Source organism: Spermophilus citellus (assembly GCF_964194105.1).
Source record: "Spermophilus citellus genome assembly, chromosome: 10".
Lineage (NCBI taxonomy): Eukaryota > Metazoa > Chordata > Mammalia > Rodentia > Sciuridae > Spermophilus > Spermophilus citellus.
The window spans coordinates 122,642,751-122,663,213 of NC_138197.1; the positions used below are offsets into that span (position 1 = coordinate 122,642,751).

Here is a 20,463-nt window from a genome sequence, read left to right on the forward strand (position 1 = left end):
GCTAGGTTATGCTGCAGTAACAAACAGCTCCAATAGTTAATTTCTCACTCTCATTATCCATGTCCCATTATCTGTTGCTTGAGATCACAGGTTCATGGAGGTTCCATCTCAACTCTACTTCCATGATCCCAGAGGCTGGAAAAAGGAAAAACACAAAACCAATTACACATTAGTTCTTAAAATTTCCTTCTGGGGCTGGAGTTGTGGCTCAGTGGTAGAGTACTCGCCTAGCACATGCGGGGCTCTGGGTTTGATCCTCAAAACCACATTAAAAAAAATAAAATAAAGATATTGTGTTCAACCACAACTAAAACAAAATATCTAAAAAAAAAAAAGAAAAAAAAAGCAAAAACAAAAAACTTCTTTCTGATGTAACACATGCTACTTTCTCCTCACACTTCTGTAACTAAAGAAAGACACATGCATGTCTGTGCCTAGTTTCTTAGAGGGCGAGTGATGTACAATTCTATTAATCACCCTAAAAGCAAAATGTCATATTTGTGATCAGTTTTGATGATTCCAAATACCACCTCCACCATAAATATTTACTAACTCTGAAATTTGTGTCACTCATTTAAAATTCAAAATCCTGGCACAAGTGTACCACTGACAAGGTTAGGTCATGCCCCTGCTTCATCAAGAAAGCATATGAGGGGCCGGGGATATAGCTCAGTTGGCAGAGTGCTTGCCTCACATGCACAGGCCTGGGTTCAATCCCCAGCATCTAAAAAAAAAAAAAGCATATGAGGAGAGGGTACCTAAAGGTCAGTCAGAGGACCACTCAGATGACCAGATCCTTCCTCTTATATATCATCTGGAATATGCAATACTCTGATATAGCCCACCTCTACCAGAGTAGTGCATTCTAAAAGGGCTAACCCCTAAGCTCTTCAAGCAACAGTTCCAGGTACTCAAACCATATTTGTTTCCTAAAAACAAACAAACCAAAAAAACCATTAAAAAACAAATTATGTTTTAGTTAGTCTTGGGTCCTGAAGATACCTCTTAATACATATTTAAAATTTATTTTAAAAAAAAGTTGGGGGCCAAATAATTATGGAAAATGTAGGGTCCATTCAGTCATTCTTTAATAAGCAGCCTCTAAGCTAGTCAATCATGCCCATTTCTTGGCGTTCATGCTCTTGTGTAATATCCTCCTCTTGAGTGAGTTGGGTTTATGGACTCATTTCTAACATGCAGACTATGAGAACAGTGATGATATGTCATTCTGAGATTAGGTTATAAAAGGACTGTGGCTTCTTCCATCTTGGGAGCCCTCTCTTTTGCTCTGAGGGAAGCCTGCTGTCTGGCTGGGAGCTCTCCTTATAACAAGGAACCAAAGAAGCCAGTGGATTCTTCCCAAATGAGCCTTGAGATGACGATAGCGCAAATACCTTGATTGCAGCCTATGAGATTCTGAAGCTGAGGTCCTATCTAAGCTGTGCTTGGATTCCCGACCCACAGAAACTGTGAGGTAATAAATGTTTGCTGTTTTAAAACACTAAGCTTTAGGAATGAATCATTCTCTACACACCAACAGATAACTAGTATATTCTTTCATTCTTTCAACAAATATCTAAGAGCACTCTCAGAAGTCCCAAGGATGTATTAGTGATCATAATAGAATTTACTTCTGCCTTTATAGAATTGTTGAATTAAACACGTCTCTATGATGCAGAAATAAACAGAATTTTCAAGGCAAATATTCATCATGAATCTCCAAAAGAGGGACAAAGTGTTCAGTGGACCCCAAACTTGAAAACTATTTCTTTTCCCTCCGCATTTCATTGGGTTAATGTTTTGTGAAACCCACATTGGAAAATTGTCTATTAGCTAAATGAGTGAATGAATTAGACTCGTGATTTTAAAGGCTCGCGCTTCCCTGTAAAAATGTCAGAGTGTGGCCCCCCTTTGTTCATTACAGGCTTAATAGCTGTTGTTCTCTTCCTGAACCCCATGCACACTTCCACTAATTTGTTTAGCAAACATTGACGATCTCCCATGTTGCGCACACCGCAAGCATCAAATTGTGGCTTGGACCATGGAGCTGCTGTGTTTCTCCTGAAGTATATTTGGACACTTGCGAACTGCTTCCTTTGGTGAGGAATGGTTTCAGTCACAATATTTGGGCAGACAGCAAAGCAAAGAAAGAATGGAGTTAGCAAACGTTCCAATCCAGGCCTTGCTGAAAACAGTAATGTGTATTGAAGAAAAGCATCCCCCTCAAGGCTCCCTTGTCTGGAAGAGGCAGAGTTAGTATTGAAACAGTGCCTGGAACACTTCATTGGACCGTCTGTAAACGCTTTAAAGGGTGCTTGGCTCTGAAAAGGTCTTTCAAATTGAAATGAATTCTCGGCCTGCCTTTCTCTCAACGACCACTGCCCTCCCACAATAGCCTCCTCCAGAGCTAGGAGGGGACTTTTGTCTTCCTGTCTAGTGGGTAGCAAGTGTTTCCTATCTCACATGGAAAGCGGGGGAAGGAACACTTCATCTAGGATACATTGAAATGGCAGCCCTGTTTTGTCTTGGGTGCAGGGCTCCTGGGGAATCCACGTGACATTCCTACCCAGATCGAATGAAATAGTGAATATCCCAGGGAAGCAGAATAGAAGAAATAAAAACATAGGTACTAATGAGACATAAAGGAAGGACAAGGAAATAAAATTTTAAGTCAAAAGTTCTCTGTATTTTTCCAGGCCTGTCTTTCTCAAATTCCTGGGGAATCTGTAAATCTTAAAGTTAACCATAAATCCATTTATGGATACCTTATGTACAATTAATTACCCCCCTCCATAAATAGATTAAGTAAAGACAGATATAATATTTTGAGAAGCCTATAATTTAGGGAGACTTTCCAGCATTATCTACCAATCAGATAATGAAGATCACATCAGCCAAGGGGCCCAAGATTGACCAGAACACCATAAACCATCTTGAGATCACCAGACTGATATCATTCCTACCTACCTTCCCACATCTACCTCTCACCGAGTTTTCTTTTAAAGAAGAGCTGGTAACCCTGAAAAGATGGCCCACATTCTCCCTTGAATATGTTATCTGCTTTCCTAAATAATCCTGCCTATGCCTCCTCTGCCTGGTGTATGCTGAAATTCTTTTCCATCCCATAAGCCAGCGACCCTGTTGGTCCTGAGTGGAGCTCCCTGGTCTCTCTGGGAACTCCTTGGAAGCTTCTGCAGAGACATCTCTTCTCCCCTGACACCAGAAGCAGCCTTTAAGTTGACCACCTCCTATTTCCATCCCTGGAAGACATTTAAGGTCTGGTTTAGAAGTAAAGCGGAACTGGTGTTGGCCAAGGTGAGGGAAAATGGGACGGATTGAAGATAAAAAAGTAAAATGTGAAGATTTCAGATAAGATAAAAACAGAGGGTAATGTTTATCCTCTTCAGAATCGGGCAGACCTTTCTAAACTCACCAACCTTCAGGGGAAGAAGCAACCAACAGAGATAGTAGGAAACTAACATTTGGTGATACCTTGATAATGAGAGCCATGGAAACTGACCTGCAAGATATGTGACAGAGAGAGAGTTAAGTGTTGAAATTGTCTAAGTAGTTCATCAAAATCAATAACCAAAAGACACACAGGTTAGGGGACAGAGAGAGAAAAATAAAATAACAGTGAATTATCCCAAGCAAAGTTATGGAAGACTTAAGAGGGGAAAAGAAAGAAAAAACTTCCAGGGCAATAAGATAAATATGAGACACTCTGTCGCCACATACTGAAGTGTCATTAAGAGGAGATGACAGATGGGTACAAGCTTCGGATTCAGCATCCATGGGTACTGCTGCCTGCTTAGGTGACCCTGGGGAAGCTGCTGAAACTCGGCCTGTGTCCTCCATTGTAAGGTAGACATAATAAGGTTGACTCAGGGTTGGCAAGTTGATACGTGTCATACATCTGGAACTGTGGCTGCCACATCAGGGTTCGTGTATAAGTATTAGTTAATATTCATCTTATTAAATACATGAACATAAAATGATGAGACGCAGGTGGTCTTGTACTGCTAGAGAGGTAGAATTCGTCTAGTCTCTTAAAAGCAGTGCAGCAGTGGGCCATCAGCTCTTAGAATGCTGCATTACCTTGGACCAGATTCCACTATAGTATTTTTTTCCCCAAGCAAATAAGAATTCACATATATAAACAATAGTTGTAAAGACATTTTTTTTCCCAAGAGCTGTGGACATGTATGCAACACTGCAAAGAATTTAAATGTCCAATAATAGGTTCATTGAGAAAATGATCGGATAAATAAATTCCATTCAGTAGAATTCTATGTAGTCATTACAAATGAGGTAAGGAAAACCACTAAAAGGATATTGAGGAGACAATTAAAATATGAATTATATACTATTAGATAACATCAGTGCCTCTCCTTGACTGTGACAATCGGTCCTTGTAGGGTAATGTAGGCTACATACTGAAGTGTCATGATGTCTGCAGCTGACTCAGTGCAGAGGAAAAGGGGTGCTTATAGGCAACATGCACAAGCACATGCGCACGCACACACCTGCAGAGAGAGACCAGGAGAGTGGACGCTGGTAATGGTCAGTGTGGGTGGGGGGTGGATAGGATGTTATCAATCCACTTTTCTGTTCAGAACTTTTCTAAATAAAAAGTTGGGGAAATGTAAGAAAACATTTAAGGACAGGGAAAAAGTGCTATGCTTTAATAAAAAGAGGAGATTAGAAATCAGTGTATCCAGCAGGATCCATTTCTGATTAAAAGATTGGGATTAGATACAGAACTGGTACCTGTTGGGCCTTGCCTGCACACCAGGCTAAGTACCTACAGGTATTGCCTCTACCACTGTAATATGTCTCATTTACCTATAGAAGGTTAGGAGGCATTATAATTTCCCACACATAAAAAATTAATAGGTGGAAATTCAGAGGTTAAAAATGCATCTACAGATCACACTGCCAGCCACTGACACTTAAATGTGGGTCTTTGTGACCTATACTTGCAACCATTGCTCATGACACAGAGAAGAAAAGCAAAAAGCTGCTGTCACTGCTGACGATGACATTGATTATAGCTAATAAATATTGGTAAGGACTGTAATGAAGGCACATGTTCAATGTTTTAAAGAAACAGATCAAAGGAAGGGGCCAGTTCTACAGGGCAGGACAGGAGGAGCGAGGTAGTTCTTACCATAGAGGTTACAGTTGGGTTGGGCTTTGAAGGATGTGTAGGAGTAAATAGGGAAAAAAATTAAAGTGACATCAGTCAGTACACAGAATAGCATGAGAAAAGACACTCACTTATTTTAGGAACTACAGTTGGTGTTAGGGCTTGCAGGGCTGGTGGCCAGAGCAGGACGGCAGCCATCGAGGCTGGACAGCACTATTCTTCCTGATAGTGACAGGACTTGATGTAGAAAATGAGCCCGAGTGGAGGGGAGCCTGAATAGGGAGTGAGATCAGCACTGGGGAGGACCAAGTCAGAGGCTCTGGGGAACAGTGAGGATAGCAGGTGACCAGCGACTTTTCCAGGGTAAGGATATGGGAATGTGATGGGACACAAGTGAAGTGTCCTCTGAAAACCTGTGGCATTGAGCTGGGACGCTCCATGACAGATGTGTCTTGCAGTATGATAATTTACCTACCCACATCTTGTCCTCCTGCACTGGCCACTTGCTTACCTGCACTCACACCCACACCTGCCTTCCATTGCTCTGCCTGGTCTACTTTATGTCACTCCCTCACCCTCCGTTACTGGGTAGGTTTAGCCAGTGGGGGACACTGGCAGAAAAATGAGGGGAGGCAGAGAAGAGAGCCTGGGGTTCTCTGTCCCTCCCTGTCCACTCCAGGTATGTCCTGGCAGCAGCTGCATCTTACCTATGAATCCCCCAGTGCCAAGTAGCCCTTCCACCATGGAGCTACCCACCCTGCTCAGCCCCCGCTGGTCCTGCACCCTATCAGGCAGCTTGGCTTCTGGGCTCTGGGAACACTCTCACCTTCACGGCCTCCACGAGGGATCAGGGTGGCAGGGGCTGTCTGCTGATGGGAATTTCCAATGGCTTCCTCTCTGTCACATGGTTCAGCTTTCCCATCCTCTCTCCCTGATTCTTTGTCTCCTGTAAGTTTTTTTTAGTTGCCAATGGACACATTTATTTTTATTTATATGCGGTGCTGCGGATCAAACCCAGGGGCTCACACATGCCAGGGAAGGGCTCTGCCATTGAGCCAACCTCAGCCCCTGTCTTCTGTTATTTCTAGAGTGATTTCTATGCCCTGGCTGGACCTGTGACTGATGTACATCCCACCTACAGCAGAAGTTCCTAATGGACAAGAGATTTTCTCTTCAGTTTTAGAATTCCCCAGAGATTACTGAGCAGTTACCCAAGAAATACCTGATAGATTCCTGGCCTTGGATCTCACTAGCTCACCTGTGTGGGAGCAGAAAGGAGAAGACAAGAGGAAGAAGAAGGAGTTCTTCCTGTGACGAGGTGCTTTGAAGGCACCGTTCTGGGTGCTGGAGATAGAGCAGTGACTTTGCCTTGCAGAGTTTACATTTGAACAGAGAACCTGTACCAATAAGCCACCAGGTTGGCTCATTTTTCCTAAAGCCACTTAGGTCCCCCGTTGGAGAATCTGGTTAGGAGGTGGAGAATTTCGGGTGGAGAGTACAATAGTAGAATCATTTGGGGAGCAGGTTCTGTGCTAAGACACCTATTCTTCCACTTCTACATGCCTTTCTTGAGTTCCTACTATGTGCTAGATGTCGGGATTTATAGCACTTAGCAAGACAAATAGGCTAGTTTCTTCATGAATCATGTAGTCTGATTGGAATCAAAGACCCTACATAAACACTATGAATGTATAATTAAAAACCAGGACCCATGTGCTCCAGAGGAAGCTCTAGGAGATCTAATGGCAGAGGAACTTGCACTAGTCTGGGGTTTTAGTGGTCAGGTAAGGCCTCCCCAGGGAAGTGAAGTTTTGGCCCAGCCTTGAGAGGACAGGTGGGTTGGGTAGTAGGGAATGTTCTGGAACCATTTTCATTTGCCATCTCATTTAACCCTCTTACCAGAGGGTTCAGAGACCCAAGAAATGCCTGTGCTATTTTCTTACTGTTCCCCTAGTGCTCATCACCCACATTCTCAGATTTTAACAGACCAGATTGCTTACAGATAATGAACTTGGAAAGGTCAGCATCTCCTCCTGAGTCTGTCAATTAAATAAACTGACCCCCAATAGAGTAACTCCTGGCAGAGCAGAAGGCTGCAATTTGTTGTAGCCATTATGATTGTTCACAAATATTCTACTTCACTTTCTATTGTACTTGCCTATTTTTTGGAAGTTACATGCAGTCATATGACTGGCTTTGGCCAATGAAATATGAACAGGAATGATGAGTGTAGGTAACTTCCAGGTGAAAACTTTAAAAGTCAGTGTAATTTTATGTCCCTCTGTGCCTTTTTTGACTTTATCAGCTTTGGGAACATCTTCCAGTTTGTTTTCAGCACCCTAGATTCCTAAGTGAATACTGCTAGTAGAGTAACCTTATGACCTACATTCTACATTGTAACCTAAGAAAGAAATAAACTTTTGCTGCATTCAGCCACTGAGCTTTGAGAGTTGTTTGTTACTGAAGCATAACCTCATCTATCCTGACTAAAACAGGATTGTGTATTTTCCCCTCTTCTCAGTGATGAGTGACCAGTTACTCTCAAATAGGCCAGGCACATTACATACATTATGTTTATGAACTTTCCTAATACTTTGAGATACATGTTATTTTCCCAGTTTCATAGAAGTCAAAAGTAAGCAAGAAATCAGATAAAGTGGGAAACAAACTTTGAACACTGGACAGACTAATTCTAATGTGAATACTCTTTCTACTCACTGTACGGTGCTTCCTGGCTCCCAGGGAAGAGGAGCAGTTATGAAGCTGAGAGAGAATATATATTTTCTTGGATAATACCATTACAGCTTTACATAAAATCTTTAGGCCCTAATGCCAGCAGGTGAGTTGGCTTTGAATGACTGTGGCCCTGTCTGCCTTTCTTCTCCTAGTCAACTTTTTTTTTTTTTTTTTGAATCTAAGGAAGTTTGAAATGTCAGCTCACCAGGATCTCCTAACTGCTTTTGAGATTCAGTCCAAAATCCTTAAAATGCTCTCTGGGCCTCTCTACTGGCCTGTGCCTCCTTTTCAGCCTCATTTCTTACCAGTTGCTTCTTCAACTCTGAGCTCAGCAACACTGAACTTCTGCCAGTCCCTCCAAATGGCTGGATTCTTTGCGGTCCTGGGACCATCGCACATGTTCTCTGTGCTTTGTGGAGTATTTTTCATACGTGGTTAATTCCTACTCATCCTTAGAGTCTGAGAGTCTGTGTCACTTCTTTCTGAAAATCATCTTGACTCACCTGACCTGGGTGAGGAACCCTCCTTGGAACTCCCAGAGTCCACTCAGTGTCCCCATTGGGGTCCCAGGAGACCTGGAAGGGAGTGGGCTTTGCAGCTGGAAGTTCTGGGTTAGAATTCTGTGTCTGTAACTCCATAACCCTTTGATTTTGGGTGAATGACTCAATTTCTTGAAATCTCATCTATAAAATGAGGATGTTGTGGGATAGGTATGCCCGTGGAGTCCTTAAAACAGTGCCTTCCACAAAGCATAATCTCAATAAGTGTCAGAGATGGCAATGATCAACATATTAATGGACCATCACCTGTGGATAGAATCTGGGGATCAGCAAACCCCAGATATTAAGATACTTTATAACAATTGCATATAAATAATGTCCATATGCACACACGTACTTTTCTAGTGAGACTTGATGGCTTTACAAGTTTGTTTAAGGACACATGACCCCCAAGACGTGGAGGAAAGCTGCTAGGAGAACCAGGTTCGCACAGGGATCCACTCTGAGCACCACCCGATGTTAACAAGTGCAGCTATATCCTTACATAAGCAAGAGAGCGGGCCATTATGTTGACATTGTGCTTCTCTTGTTCAGGAGAGGGTTCAGAAGTGGGTACGTGCACCCTTTCTGTTTTGCAGCAGAAGGAAATAGGGGCTCCTTTATAATCTTTGACTCCATAATAAAGTCTTCTGTATACAAAAATGCTTGGTGAAGGGATCATCACTGAGGTCCACACGCACACATATGCATTTGGAAACAGCTGATGTTTACAAGGGACCTGCTCAGAAATGATATGGTGAAACATACACCATCCATCCATTCCTGTATCTAATCCTCAGACTTCCCCTCTTTAATACTCATTGCCCTTGTCACTCTTATTAGCATCAAATTTTCAGCTAAAAGCAGGACCAGAAGGAAAGCGGAGTTCCCATGGCTCCCTACAGCCAGCATTGTGCCTGTGCTGTCCTTAGAGTTGGTGACACAATACAGCACTTGCAGTATTGGCCAGACTGTCCCTATAACCTTATTCAAACCTCAAAGTGGAGACTTTGAGGGGTGTATCATTGCTAATCCCAATCAAGGATGAAGAACAGAGGCCCAGCTAGGTGCAGAAAGGCTGAGGAACTTGCTGGAGGTCATAAAGTTAGTAAGTACAGGAAAAAGGCTCCAAAACCAAGCAGCATTGCGTGGTTCAATCCTACATGATAGACGCTCAAAAAACACATGATGAAGAACAGAACTGAACATGTGTGTTCAGCTGAATGAAGCTCGTCTGCATTACCGTTGCTGAGATATCGAATGTTCTCACTTTTTAATTCCGAGAATGCTGAAGGATGAAGTATTATGTTAGCACTTTGATTGACAGGAAGGATTCAGAAATCCCGGGTAGAAGATTATTCTATTTTCTTTTGAAAATAACTATATGGCTCAGGTAAAAATGAGGCTGTTTATTGTAAAATAGTTCCAATGTTAAAGAGAGAGACAAAGAAGAAAGCATCAGAAATAGGACTAGAATAAACAAAACTCCCTTTTAAAAAATCACTGGAACGACATTGAACTACTTATATCTATTATTTCCATGTTTTCAGTCAAGATTATATGCAAAGTTAGCTGTATGTTGAGCATTCTTTTTTGTAAATGGAATATTTTATTTATTTTATTGGTTCTTTTTTTAAACAAACTTCTACACCAATAGTTTGTAGAAATGAAGGTCACCATCGTTATTCTTCGTAGCTGCTCAATAGTCCCTTGTATGGATGAACTCTAATTCATTTCATTTGTCCTTATTGAAAGCTATTTAGGTTGTTTCCCAACATTCTATGGTAAAAGGACATTACCAAGAGCATCCTATATACTCTTGAGAACAACAAGGATCCCTTTGAGTAACGTAAGAAGATATGGTTTCTGGGAAGTCACAAGGAACATGCAGTGTGATTTTAGATACATATTAGCAAACTAGTGTCCCAAAAGATTGCCCTGATTTATGTTCTGTCACTACACTTTTTAATCAAGACTGAATTTTTAAAAATATTTTTTAATCTGATAGGCAAAATAACTGCAGTTATTTTTAATGTTTTATGTTTACTTTCTATTTGCATTTCTTAGAAGATAACATATATAAGACTTGTTGTTTTGAAGCATTATTTAGGTATAAAAAGGTTCAACTCAGTATTACTTAAATCTGTTAATAAGCAGAAACAACCAGATGGGGAATCTATATACCAATTAATATATAAACATACGTTAAAATAATTTTTAGTCACACAAAATATTTTGGATGAATATTTAATCACTTGGGGGAAATGGCTGTACTATAAAGTTTCAGGAATTTTTTTGAGGAAAAATCAGAATGCAAAATAATTTTATGGAATAATCCCAATTGTGTTTTAAAAAAAAAATACACATTCAGAAGAAAAAGTCTGGGGAAAAATTTAAAAGACTTGAAGGTAACACAACTTGTTGATGTTGGTCATCTCCATGAGGTAGGATTCTGAATGATTTAATTTTTCTTCTTCCTCCTCCTCTTCAACTGAATTTTCCAGTGGCATGGGGCTAATTTTGACATTGGTTGGTGTGCTCTTTCATCATAAGTGTTTGGGGTCACACATCTTCAGTTGCTTAACAGCATCGCAAAGGGTCTACTCTTGGAAACTAGTCAGATGCTTGTTTTGGTTTTCCACAGTGCTAAGGAGCATGTTCATCAGCACCCACACTATGTTAGGGGCAAGATCTTGTGTTTAAGGAGAGTGCCATCTGGGAGGGGAGAGAAGACAGGCACAGGACAGGCAAAGTCTCCTAGAGGAGGGGGCACTTCCTCCTGGCCCTGAAGGATATTATGTATTAAATTATGTATTTCACATTTGCTGATGTTTCCAACTTACTCCATAAGTGTTTATTGCAAAAACAAAAATCAGATGTAAAAAACACTAACAGGTATTTACAGAGCTACTGTCACATGTGGAACCTTGTGCTAAATCTATACATGGAAAGATCTTATTTAATCCCTGCAACCTTATCAAGTGGGTGTGATGGGGGGGGGGGAGAGCGAGTTTCAAAGGCAAGAAAATAAAGGTGCAAAGAGACCAGAGGAGTGATCTCAGAGTGTGTGATGGGGAAAGCGGCAGAGGCAATCCTGGAATCCACGTTGACCTAGTGCCACAGAAGAAGATGAATGGATTCTAAACCCACTGCTTTCAGCTTTTTCTCTGCTATATATGAGGCTTTTCCTGGTTCTCTTGCTACCTGTGAGCCACCGAGAGGCTGAGAGGTTGTCACTCAAGCCACATCAACACATTGGTGGTAATGGAGGCACAGGGTAGACGAGATCTCCAGGGAAATGTGCAGAGAAGGGAACAGGGCTCTGGAAACAAGCCCCAAGCAATAGGGAGCGGGGAACCTACCCCTGTCTAGACTGGAGGAGAGCAGGCAGCATGGAGGAATATTGTCCAGTGGAGGCAGCCAGAGCTGAATCTTGGAGGATGAGAAGGAAGATGTTTACCAGGTAGAGAATGTGGGCTGAGGAAGCAGCACCTGCAAGAGCCCATCAGATACAACAGACAAGATACTAACCTGGAAACCCAGCAAGCACCTGCAGATGGCTAGAGCCTAGGGTGTGTGTGTACATGCGTGAGTGTGTGCATCTCTGTGTGGGGTGCATCTGTGTGTCTCCTTGAGCATGTGTTCAGAAGGCTGGAGTGAGAGAAGCCACAGAGGAAGGCAGGATTCAGTCCATTAAAGACCATCTAAGTTGGGGACAGGGTGAGATCCCAGAAAGTCAGGTCATCCGTAAGGCAATGGAGAGCCTTTGAATTTTTTTTTTTTTAATTTATAGTTGGACACAATGTCTTCATTTATTTTTTTTAATGTGATGCTGAGGATCAAGCCCAGCACCTTGCATGTGCTAGGCGAGTCACACCTCAGCCCCCTTTGAATTTTTTTTTGATGTGTTTTTGAATGACAAAATGAGAGCTGGGGTTTTGGAGGTTTATTGGATTGGGTAGTTTGAAGAAAAAGGCAGAATATGTGACCAGTTGTTAGAAAATAATAATAATCACAGTGAAAGATGATGAGAATGTATTAGGATGGTAGGTATAGGTTGATTTGGGGCTCACAGATATGGAAAACATTAGATAATCCACCGGTTTCCCTCCCAACCCCAGTTATTGAGGTATGATCAACAATATATATAATTTTAAGGTAAACTACACAGTGTTTTATGTATACATTATGCATGATTACAACAATCGAGGTAATTAACATACCTACTACCTCACAGTTACCTTTTTTCCTATGTATGATGAGAAAACTTAAGCTCTACCTTCATAGTAAATTTCAAGGATACATCATTATTAACTGTAGGCCTTACATTAGGTCTCTAAAACTTATTTCTCTTTTGACTGAGAGTTTGTATCTTTGTATCTCACTCCAAGCCCAGCCTCTGGTAACCACTATCCTGCTGTTTAAAAAAACCAAAACATAAAGATTCAGTTGCAAGTGAGATTATGCAGTATTTGTCTTTCGGTACTTCATATGGTCTCAAATGGTGGCATTTCCTTCTTTTTAAAGGCTGAATAATATTCCACTATAACTATCTGCTTTATAATTTCTTTATCCATCCACCTATGCACATACACGTAAGTTGTTTCCATATCTTGGTTATTGTATGGTGCTATAATGGACATGGGAGTGCAATCAGCACTTCCAGATAGTGATTTTATTTCCTTTGGATAAATATCTAGAAGTGAGACTGCTGGATCTTAGGGTAGCTTTATTTTTTTTAAAGGAACTTCTATATTATTTTATTCAATGGCTGTAACACTTTACGTTCCCAACAACAGCCTACAAGGAAGGGTTCTCTTTTCTCCATATCCTTGTGGATGCTTGTTATCTTTTTGACTTTTCAACTCTGGCCATCCTAACGTGTGAGGTGTCAGCCCATTATGGTTTTGATTTGCAGTACCCTGATGATTAGTGATGCTGAGCATCTTTTCATATACCTGTTGGCCATTGTTAAACATTCAAACAACAGTTTTAAAGCATGTCCTTCCTTCCTTCACCAATTTACACCAAATATTTACTGAGCACCTATTCTATGCCATGCCTGTGCGCAGCAAACCTCTAGCCCAGAGTAGAATCCCGACAAATAAGCAGACTGTGACAACCTAGAGTGGCAACAGCCACCACAGAAAGGGGTGAAGGTAATTGGAAGCACCCATGCTACTTTTGGGAGATTTGAATGGGCTTACTGTAGGAGAGGACTTCTAAACTGAGAGGCACTGTGTGGGGAGCTGGGGATTCCCATGTAAAAAGACGGTTTTTGCTAGGGTGCGTGCATGGGGACCCACAAATAAACACGGCAATGCCATTTGACACAGAAATGCAGCTGGCTAGCTGGAAGAAGCCCCACCAAAACTTCCAAGTGGTGCACGAGTCCTCCCTCCAGGACCCCACCCAGACTTTGAAGGATGCGCACAGGTTTCTCCTGCTTGTTGGAAGCCAGCAAGCAAACAATGCAGCAACCTAGTTAGCGAACCCCCTGGCGTCCATCGCCCCTGGTCCCTTCTCCCCTCTCCTGGCTTTCTTCCTTCCCCCATGGAGCAAAGAAAGCTCCATGGAGCTGAAAGAGGTTTGGGTACCTAAAGTGGGGGATAGATAAAGGAAAGAAAAACAATCTCCAAGTATTGATTTGAAAAGGGACCACGAAGTCCAAAAGGCAGGGGCCGAAAATGACCCTCAGGTAGACTCTTTGTGAACCGCTGTGGGGAGCACACCTCGGTTGTATGGTCACCTGCCAAACCTATCACCCTCCCGTTCTGGTACCAGAGCCGGAAGCACGAGGGGCCGGGACAGCAGCAGCAGGGCGGCAGCTTTTGCATTTTTATGCTCCCGCGGATCCCCCAATTCCTAGGCCGCCGCTCCCCACTTCCTGTAGCCTTGGTCAGGGCCGGGGGCGTGTCTGAGGGGCGGGGCCCGTGGTAAGGAGGATTTTTTTAAGGGCGAAGTAATTAGCATCCTCCAACATCATTGGCTCCTCGCCTTTCCTGCTTTGCATATGCCCGCCCAGCTGGCTGCCCGGGGTTTGCTGAGGTTCAGCAGGGTTTGCAGCCGCCTTGGCAGCCGCGGTGCTTCAGTGCGGGGCGGGCGGGCACCGAGAGAGCTGCGGCCGCGAGCTGGGAGCCAGCTGCCAGCGGAGCTGCTGCGGCGGCACCTGGGGCAGCCTCCATCCTACCGACACTGTAGACGCCGCCCGGCAGCTTCTGCACCCATTCAGGCCCAGGAAGGACCGGGCCAGACACTTTTTATTTTGGATGAAAGGGGCGAGTTCCGGAGAGAGCTTCCCTCCTGGGTCTGGCTCGCTTTTCAGTGCGCCCCAGCTCTGGCCCAGGCTCTGGAAGATGACTCCAGGGTCTGCCCTGTGCACTTCAGCTCCGGGAGGCAGCCGAAAGTAGTGACACTTGGTGCTGGTAACACCTGGTGGAAAAGTGAGCCGAGGTGGCGCGGAGCCCCCTTGCCCCACAAACCCGGGCGCCCGCTGCTCCTTCCACTCGGCTCCCCGTCGGCCGCAGCATGAAGTGGCGCAGCGATGGCCAGGAGAGGTAAGAAGCCCGTGGTAAGAACGCTGGAGGATCTGACGCTGGACTCGGGTTATGGTGGCGCGGCGGACTCGGTGCGCTCCTCCAACTTGTCTCTGTGCTGTTCCGACTCGCACCCGGCGTCCCCGTATGGAGGGAGCTGCTGGCCGCCTCTAACTGACTCCATGCACAGCCGGCACAACAGCTTTGACACCGTCAACACTGCCCTGGTGGAAGACTCCGAGGGGCTGGACTGCGCCGGCCAGCACTGTTCGCGGTTGCTGCCGGACCTCGACGAGGTCCCCTGGACCCTGCAGGAGCTGGAGGTGCTGCTGCTGCGCTCGCGGGATCCCCGGGCAGGCCCAGTGGCACCCGGCAGCCTGCCCAAGGACGCGCTGGCGAAGCTATCGATGCTGGTGAGCCGGGCGCTGGTGCGCATCGCCAAAGAGGCGCAGCGCCTGAGCCTGCGCTTCGCCAAGTGCACCAAGTACGAGATTCAGAGCGCCATGGAGATCGTGCTGTCTTGGGGCCTGGCGGCGCACTGCACAGCGGCGGCGCTGGCCGCACTGTCCCTTTACAACATGAGCAGTGCTGGCGGGGACCGCCTGGGCCGCGGCAAGTCGGCGCGTTGCGGCCTCACCTTCTCTGTGGGCCGTGTGTATCGCTGGATGGTGGACAGCCGCGTGGCCCTGCGCATCCACGAGCACGCCGCCATCTACCTGACTGCCTGCATGGAGAGCCTCTTCCGGGACATCTACGCGCGGGTAGTGGCCTCCGGGCTCCCCCGGAGCTGCAGCGGCCCCGGCTCGGCCTCCAGCTCCGGCCCAGGCCCGAGCTCAGGCCCCGGTGCTGCCCCCGCGGCGGATAAGGAGCGGGAGGCGCCCGGAGGGGGAGCGGCGAGCGGCGGCGCCTGCAGCGCAGCCAGCAGCGCCAGCGGGGGCAGTAGCTGTTGCGCCCCGCCAGCTGCGGCCGCCACCGCAGTCCCGCCGGCCGCCGCTGCAGCCAACCATCACCATCACCACCACACTCTCCACGAGGCGCCCAAGTTCACCGTGGAGACCCTGGAGCACACAGTCAACAACGACTCCGAGATCTGGGGGCTTCTGCAGCCCTACCAGCACCTCATCTGCGGGAAGAACGCCAGCGGTAAGTGGTGGCGCGGGTGCCTCTCCCTTCCACCCAACTCTGCTAACTCTCGGCGCAAGTTTGCCTCGCGTCCCCCTCCCGCGTTTTCCCCGGCCACCAGCCACTGCCCCAAGCTTTTGAGGGGGCGGCGGCGCAGGAGGCGGCCAGAAACGCACGCGTTCTTCGCGGTGTTGGAGATCTCGTACTTGAAGCAGCCCAGGTTCCGGAGCGCCGGGTTCCGCCCCCCACCCCAGGGGCGGGGCAGCGGCTGTCGGCTGTGGGCGAAACCCGACACCATTTTTCAAAAAGCGGGTTTGAGATCTTTTGCACCTGGTGCATATCTTCTACCAGAACCCTGTTTGGCTCTTTAAGAAGCCCCATTCCCGTGCCCACAGGTTTGACTCTTTAGGACTCGGGAGGAGGCGCGTTCCTCTCTCCGCCACCCAGTTCTCTATTTGGCCCAAGACCTGGCCCTTCCCACGGAGGAAGGAGGGTCGGCGGCGGTAAAGGCAGAAGGGTTAAGAGCTGGCTCGGCCTAGAAACAGAGGGTGAGCGAGGAGACGGATCTGTTCAAGTTTTTCCCGGGCAGTTTTTTGGGGGATCAGAGCACACAGCTGGTGATGGCGGGGGATGCTGAGCGGCGGACAAAGCCCTCAATTCCGACCTCCCAGCTCTAGCCGTCTAGGTTCCCTCCGACAGGGATCTGCAGCTGTCACCACTTGGCTGAAGGAGCGCCACACCACGAGGGACCCAAGCAGGATGGTGGTGGGGCGGGGTTCGGGAGGGGGTTATCAGCTTAGGGCGTGGTTTCCCGCGGTCCTTCTTCGCGCCGCCCTGTACTGGAGGCCGCAGCTGCTGGGTCTGAACCCGCAGTTCTGGTGGCGGAGGGGGTGGGACCCGGGCCCTTGTTTTTGAGAGCTCGTGCTGGCGGTCCTGCCTTGTCTGAGAAAGCCGGGGCTAGACACTTCAAAGCTTCAATTTTCCACAGGAAATGGTAGAAGCGTAACTGGAGACTCGAAAAGCGAAATAAAACTTTGTTACATATTCGGCGGTTTGGCCGGAGGTTGCGTGGTTGGAGCAGAAATGCAGTCTCTCTGAGCAGATTTCATTCATGTTGCTGCCTGTCTGTTTCCCGGGGGCTGAAGGAGAGATGCAGTGGGCGCGGCTAGGCCTCTGGGGGGGCCGAGTGTGTGCATGCGGTAGATGTGTGCCCCTTGTGTAAGTACCCTGGGAGTGTGCGCAGGAGCGAGCAGGCGTGCAGGGCGCGGGGCTCCAGCTGAAACCTTTTGGAAACGACCCTGCAGCTCCGGATTCCTTCACCTGGGTTTGATCATAGGTGGGGGAGGGGGGGAAGGACCAAAGCGAATGAGGTGTGGGTCTGTGTGTTGGGGGCGAAGGACCCGCTTTGATCCTCTTCTGTATCTCTTTGCTAGAGCCCCACCCCCTCTGCTGCCTGCAGAAGGAGGGCACAACCCCAAAAAAGATGTCTGCGAGGAGGACACACACACACCCCATCCGACTGAGGATGGAAACACTGGGGAGAAAGCATTAGGCTTTGTATGGGCTTCTTCAGCATGGGGGGGGGGGTCACCAGCAAAACCCAGGAGCTTTGGACTGGATTGTTCTTTGTTTGGAAGCCCATCTCCACCTAAAAGCACAGAGGGGCTTGATGTTCTCCCCATGGGTGCTCCCAGCGTCGGGTTTCAATCATCCTTTAACCCTGGGCCACCCCTCTTTCTCCCCCTCTATGCTCCTACTTGGACTGGAACCTCTCCTTTTTCCTCCCCCCAAATTTCCTTTGTGGGAGATCAACATTCCCCTCAGGAGGTTCCTGTCTGCAAATCTGGGCCCTGGGCTTCATCTCTGTCTGCTGTTCTCTTGAAGTGGTGCCTTCTGGCAGGCACTTTTACTTCTCTGGGCTTCCGCCTTCTCATCTGCAAAATAGGAGCTAGGTATATGATACACCCCACCCCAGGTCTTCTTGTACCTCTGTTAGTAGCCCCTGTGTTTTTTAAATACGTTTACTTTTATGATCCTTAACATCTTTTAAAGACAGTGTTTGTGTTTATTCTTTTTTGGAGTAAGTATAATTTAAGGAAAGAGAAGACCACAGAGTTGGTTTTGGGCAGGGTGAGTGTGTGGTGGTTGGGACTTGCTGCCATCAGGCGTTCCCCACACCACAGAGCTTAACTCCTGGGTCTCAGGGACCTTCAGCCTTCTTGAGCATGAGATGTACTGTAATTTCATTGTGATCTCTTCATCTCCTTTCTTGGGGCTTGTTTAAAGTGGCAGGACATGTATGCAGAAGAGTTAAGGAATGAATGATTAATGTCTTAGGCATCTGAGACAAACCTATTAATATCAAACCTATTAAACTCTTGCTGCAAACCTTAAGGAGGATATACCTTTTATAATAGATTTACCCCCTTTAACTCAGTAGTATCATTTATTTATTCCTTTATGAGTTCGTTTGTTCATCAATATTTGTTGAGCGGTTTCTAAATGCTAGGGGATAAGCAAGCACTGGGTAAGAGGTAATAACAGCTGAGGTGGGTCCATCTTCACTCCTCATATTGACTATTTGATCCTCAATGTTCTATTCGAAAAAATTCTTCTCTTATCCCCCTTAACAAAGGAAGAAACAGGGAACTGAAGTGTCTTGTTTGTCTGAATGCAGAAGGCCTGGCCTCAGGGTCCACCCTCTTAATCACTGTCTGTATGACTTTAGTGACAGATGAGTCCCCTGCCCTCAGGCCATCCTTCCTTCCCTTCATTATCTACACAGTTGAACAGAGACCCTTCACAACCTGACTTCTTTTTGTCTCCATTTTTATACTTTGTCTCTACCAAATGGAACTGGGCAGTACTGAATTTTACTTTTTTTTTTTTTTGGTACCAGGGATTTAACTCAAGGGCATTTAACCACTGAGCTGCATCCCCAGCTCTTTTTTTTTTTTTTTTTTTTTGTATTTTAGAGACAGGGTCTTGCTGAGTTGCTTAGTGCCTTGCTAAATTGCTGAGGCTGGCTTTGAGCTTGCGATCCTCCTGTCTCAGCCTCCCAAACCACTGGGATTACAGGCGTGCAATAGGGTGCTGGCTGTACATGTTTTTATAACCTCTATCAAGCCTAGGGGAGGGCCTGGTACACAGTTGGAGCTTATTAGATGCCTGTTGAATTTGAGTGAGCTACTGAACTCTATAACACAATGGTGTCCTGAAAGGAGCTGTTGTGTTGTGAGTTTCTTGAATCACCTGTGTGAGTCTTTCTAGTGTGGTTCCCTCTTCTTATTGCCAATCTCTCCACCTGTCTGTCCTTCTAATTTGCTAAACTGCCAAGTGTGAGAAATCACAAAACTGGTCACCTGGGACTCACCTCTGCAAGCAAGATAGGTGGCCTTGAGGAATCCCAGGCGTGGGCGTGTAGATCCTGCACTCTGGGGTGATGTGAACAGCCCTCAGAGCTGGGGGTTCTCTCGGGTTGGTTTTCAGCTGTTTGGGGGTTGGGGAAACAGCTGAAAGGTCCCAGGGAGGAGTGGTATTTCTGTGGGGCTTGAAAATTTGAATTTCCCAAATTCATTTTGCTAAAGCTAAATAAGGAGTGGGCAGCCTTTGTACATGTTAGTTACTATATCGAAACTCCAGGGCTGGCCCCTTTCCATCATCCTTGAAGATGTGGTTTCATCATGATTTTTCCGGTAGCCCTCCCTGCTCATTCTTCTTCCATCTTACCCTGTGCAGAGCTGGGCACTTGGGCCATGCCCCTGCACTGTTAGTTGAATGAATATAACCACCCCACTCAGGGTTTGGCTTTTAAAACTTGCTCCTCAACATCTGTAAAGATGCTATAAAGACCCTCCTGGACTTGAATTTTAAAGGTGCCATTTTCTCTGTGTTCTTAGTTATGTTACCTAACCTCTCTGAGCCCCATTTTCCTGTGCTGTAACGAAGGTAATAATGATGAAGATTAAATGAGATTGTGTGTTCTAAAGGATGCCAGTCTAATGCCTGACACATGGGTAGGAGCTGAAATGATGTGATAATCAGATATGGAAGTACAATCTCTCTCAAGTCCAGATCTACTTACCACCTTATGGAATCAGCAGTGCACAAAGTTTTACCAGGATTTCCCTTTTGGATATTCCCAACCATAGTCAATGTGCCTACCTAAGCGACTGACCCCATGGGTATGATAATCTCATGGCCAACACCACAAAAAGATTGTTCTGTCAAAAGGAAATTAGCTTATTTTATTTGCTGGTTTTTTGAAAAATTTATTTAAAAGATGTCTTTAGAGAAGGGGCACCAGGGGACTGTGTGGAGTGACAGAAATGTCCCTTACATTGATAGAGTGGGGGCTCATTTCATTTTGACAAATGTATAC

The 20,463-nt window shown here is 45.9% G+C and overlaps 2 protein-coding genes across 4 annotated transcripts in view; one reads left to right on the forward strand and one right to left on the reverse strand.

Moving 5' to 3' along the window:
* Window positions 1-20,463, reverse strand: part of MTERF2 (mitochondrial transcription termination factor 2) — a 666,987-nt gene that overhangs the window by 298,168 nt on the left and 348,356 nt on the right. The window lies entirely within an intron of this gene.
* The window catches only part of ABTB3 (ankyrin repeat and BTB domain containing 3), a 263,740-nt gene continuing 257,754 nt past the window's right edge, over window positions 14,478-20,463 (forward strand). The window contains exon 1 of one of the 3 annotated variants that reach the window (XM_081310319.1): window positions 14,478-16,103. In XM_081310319.1, coding sequence (XP_081166445.1) covers window positions 14,969-16,103 — 1,135 coding nt within the window. In that variant the 5' untranslated portion in view covers window positions 14,478-14,968. The remainder of the gene's footprint in view (window positions 16,104-20,463) is intronic. The other 2 variants (XM_081310320.1, XM_081310318.1) reach the window with 2 other exon arrangements.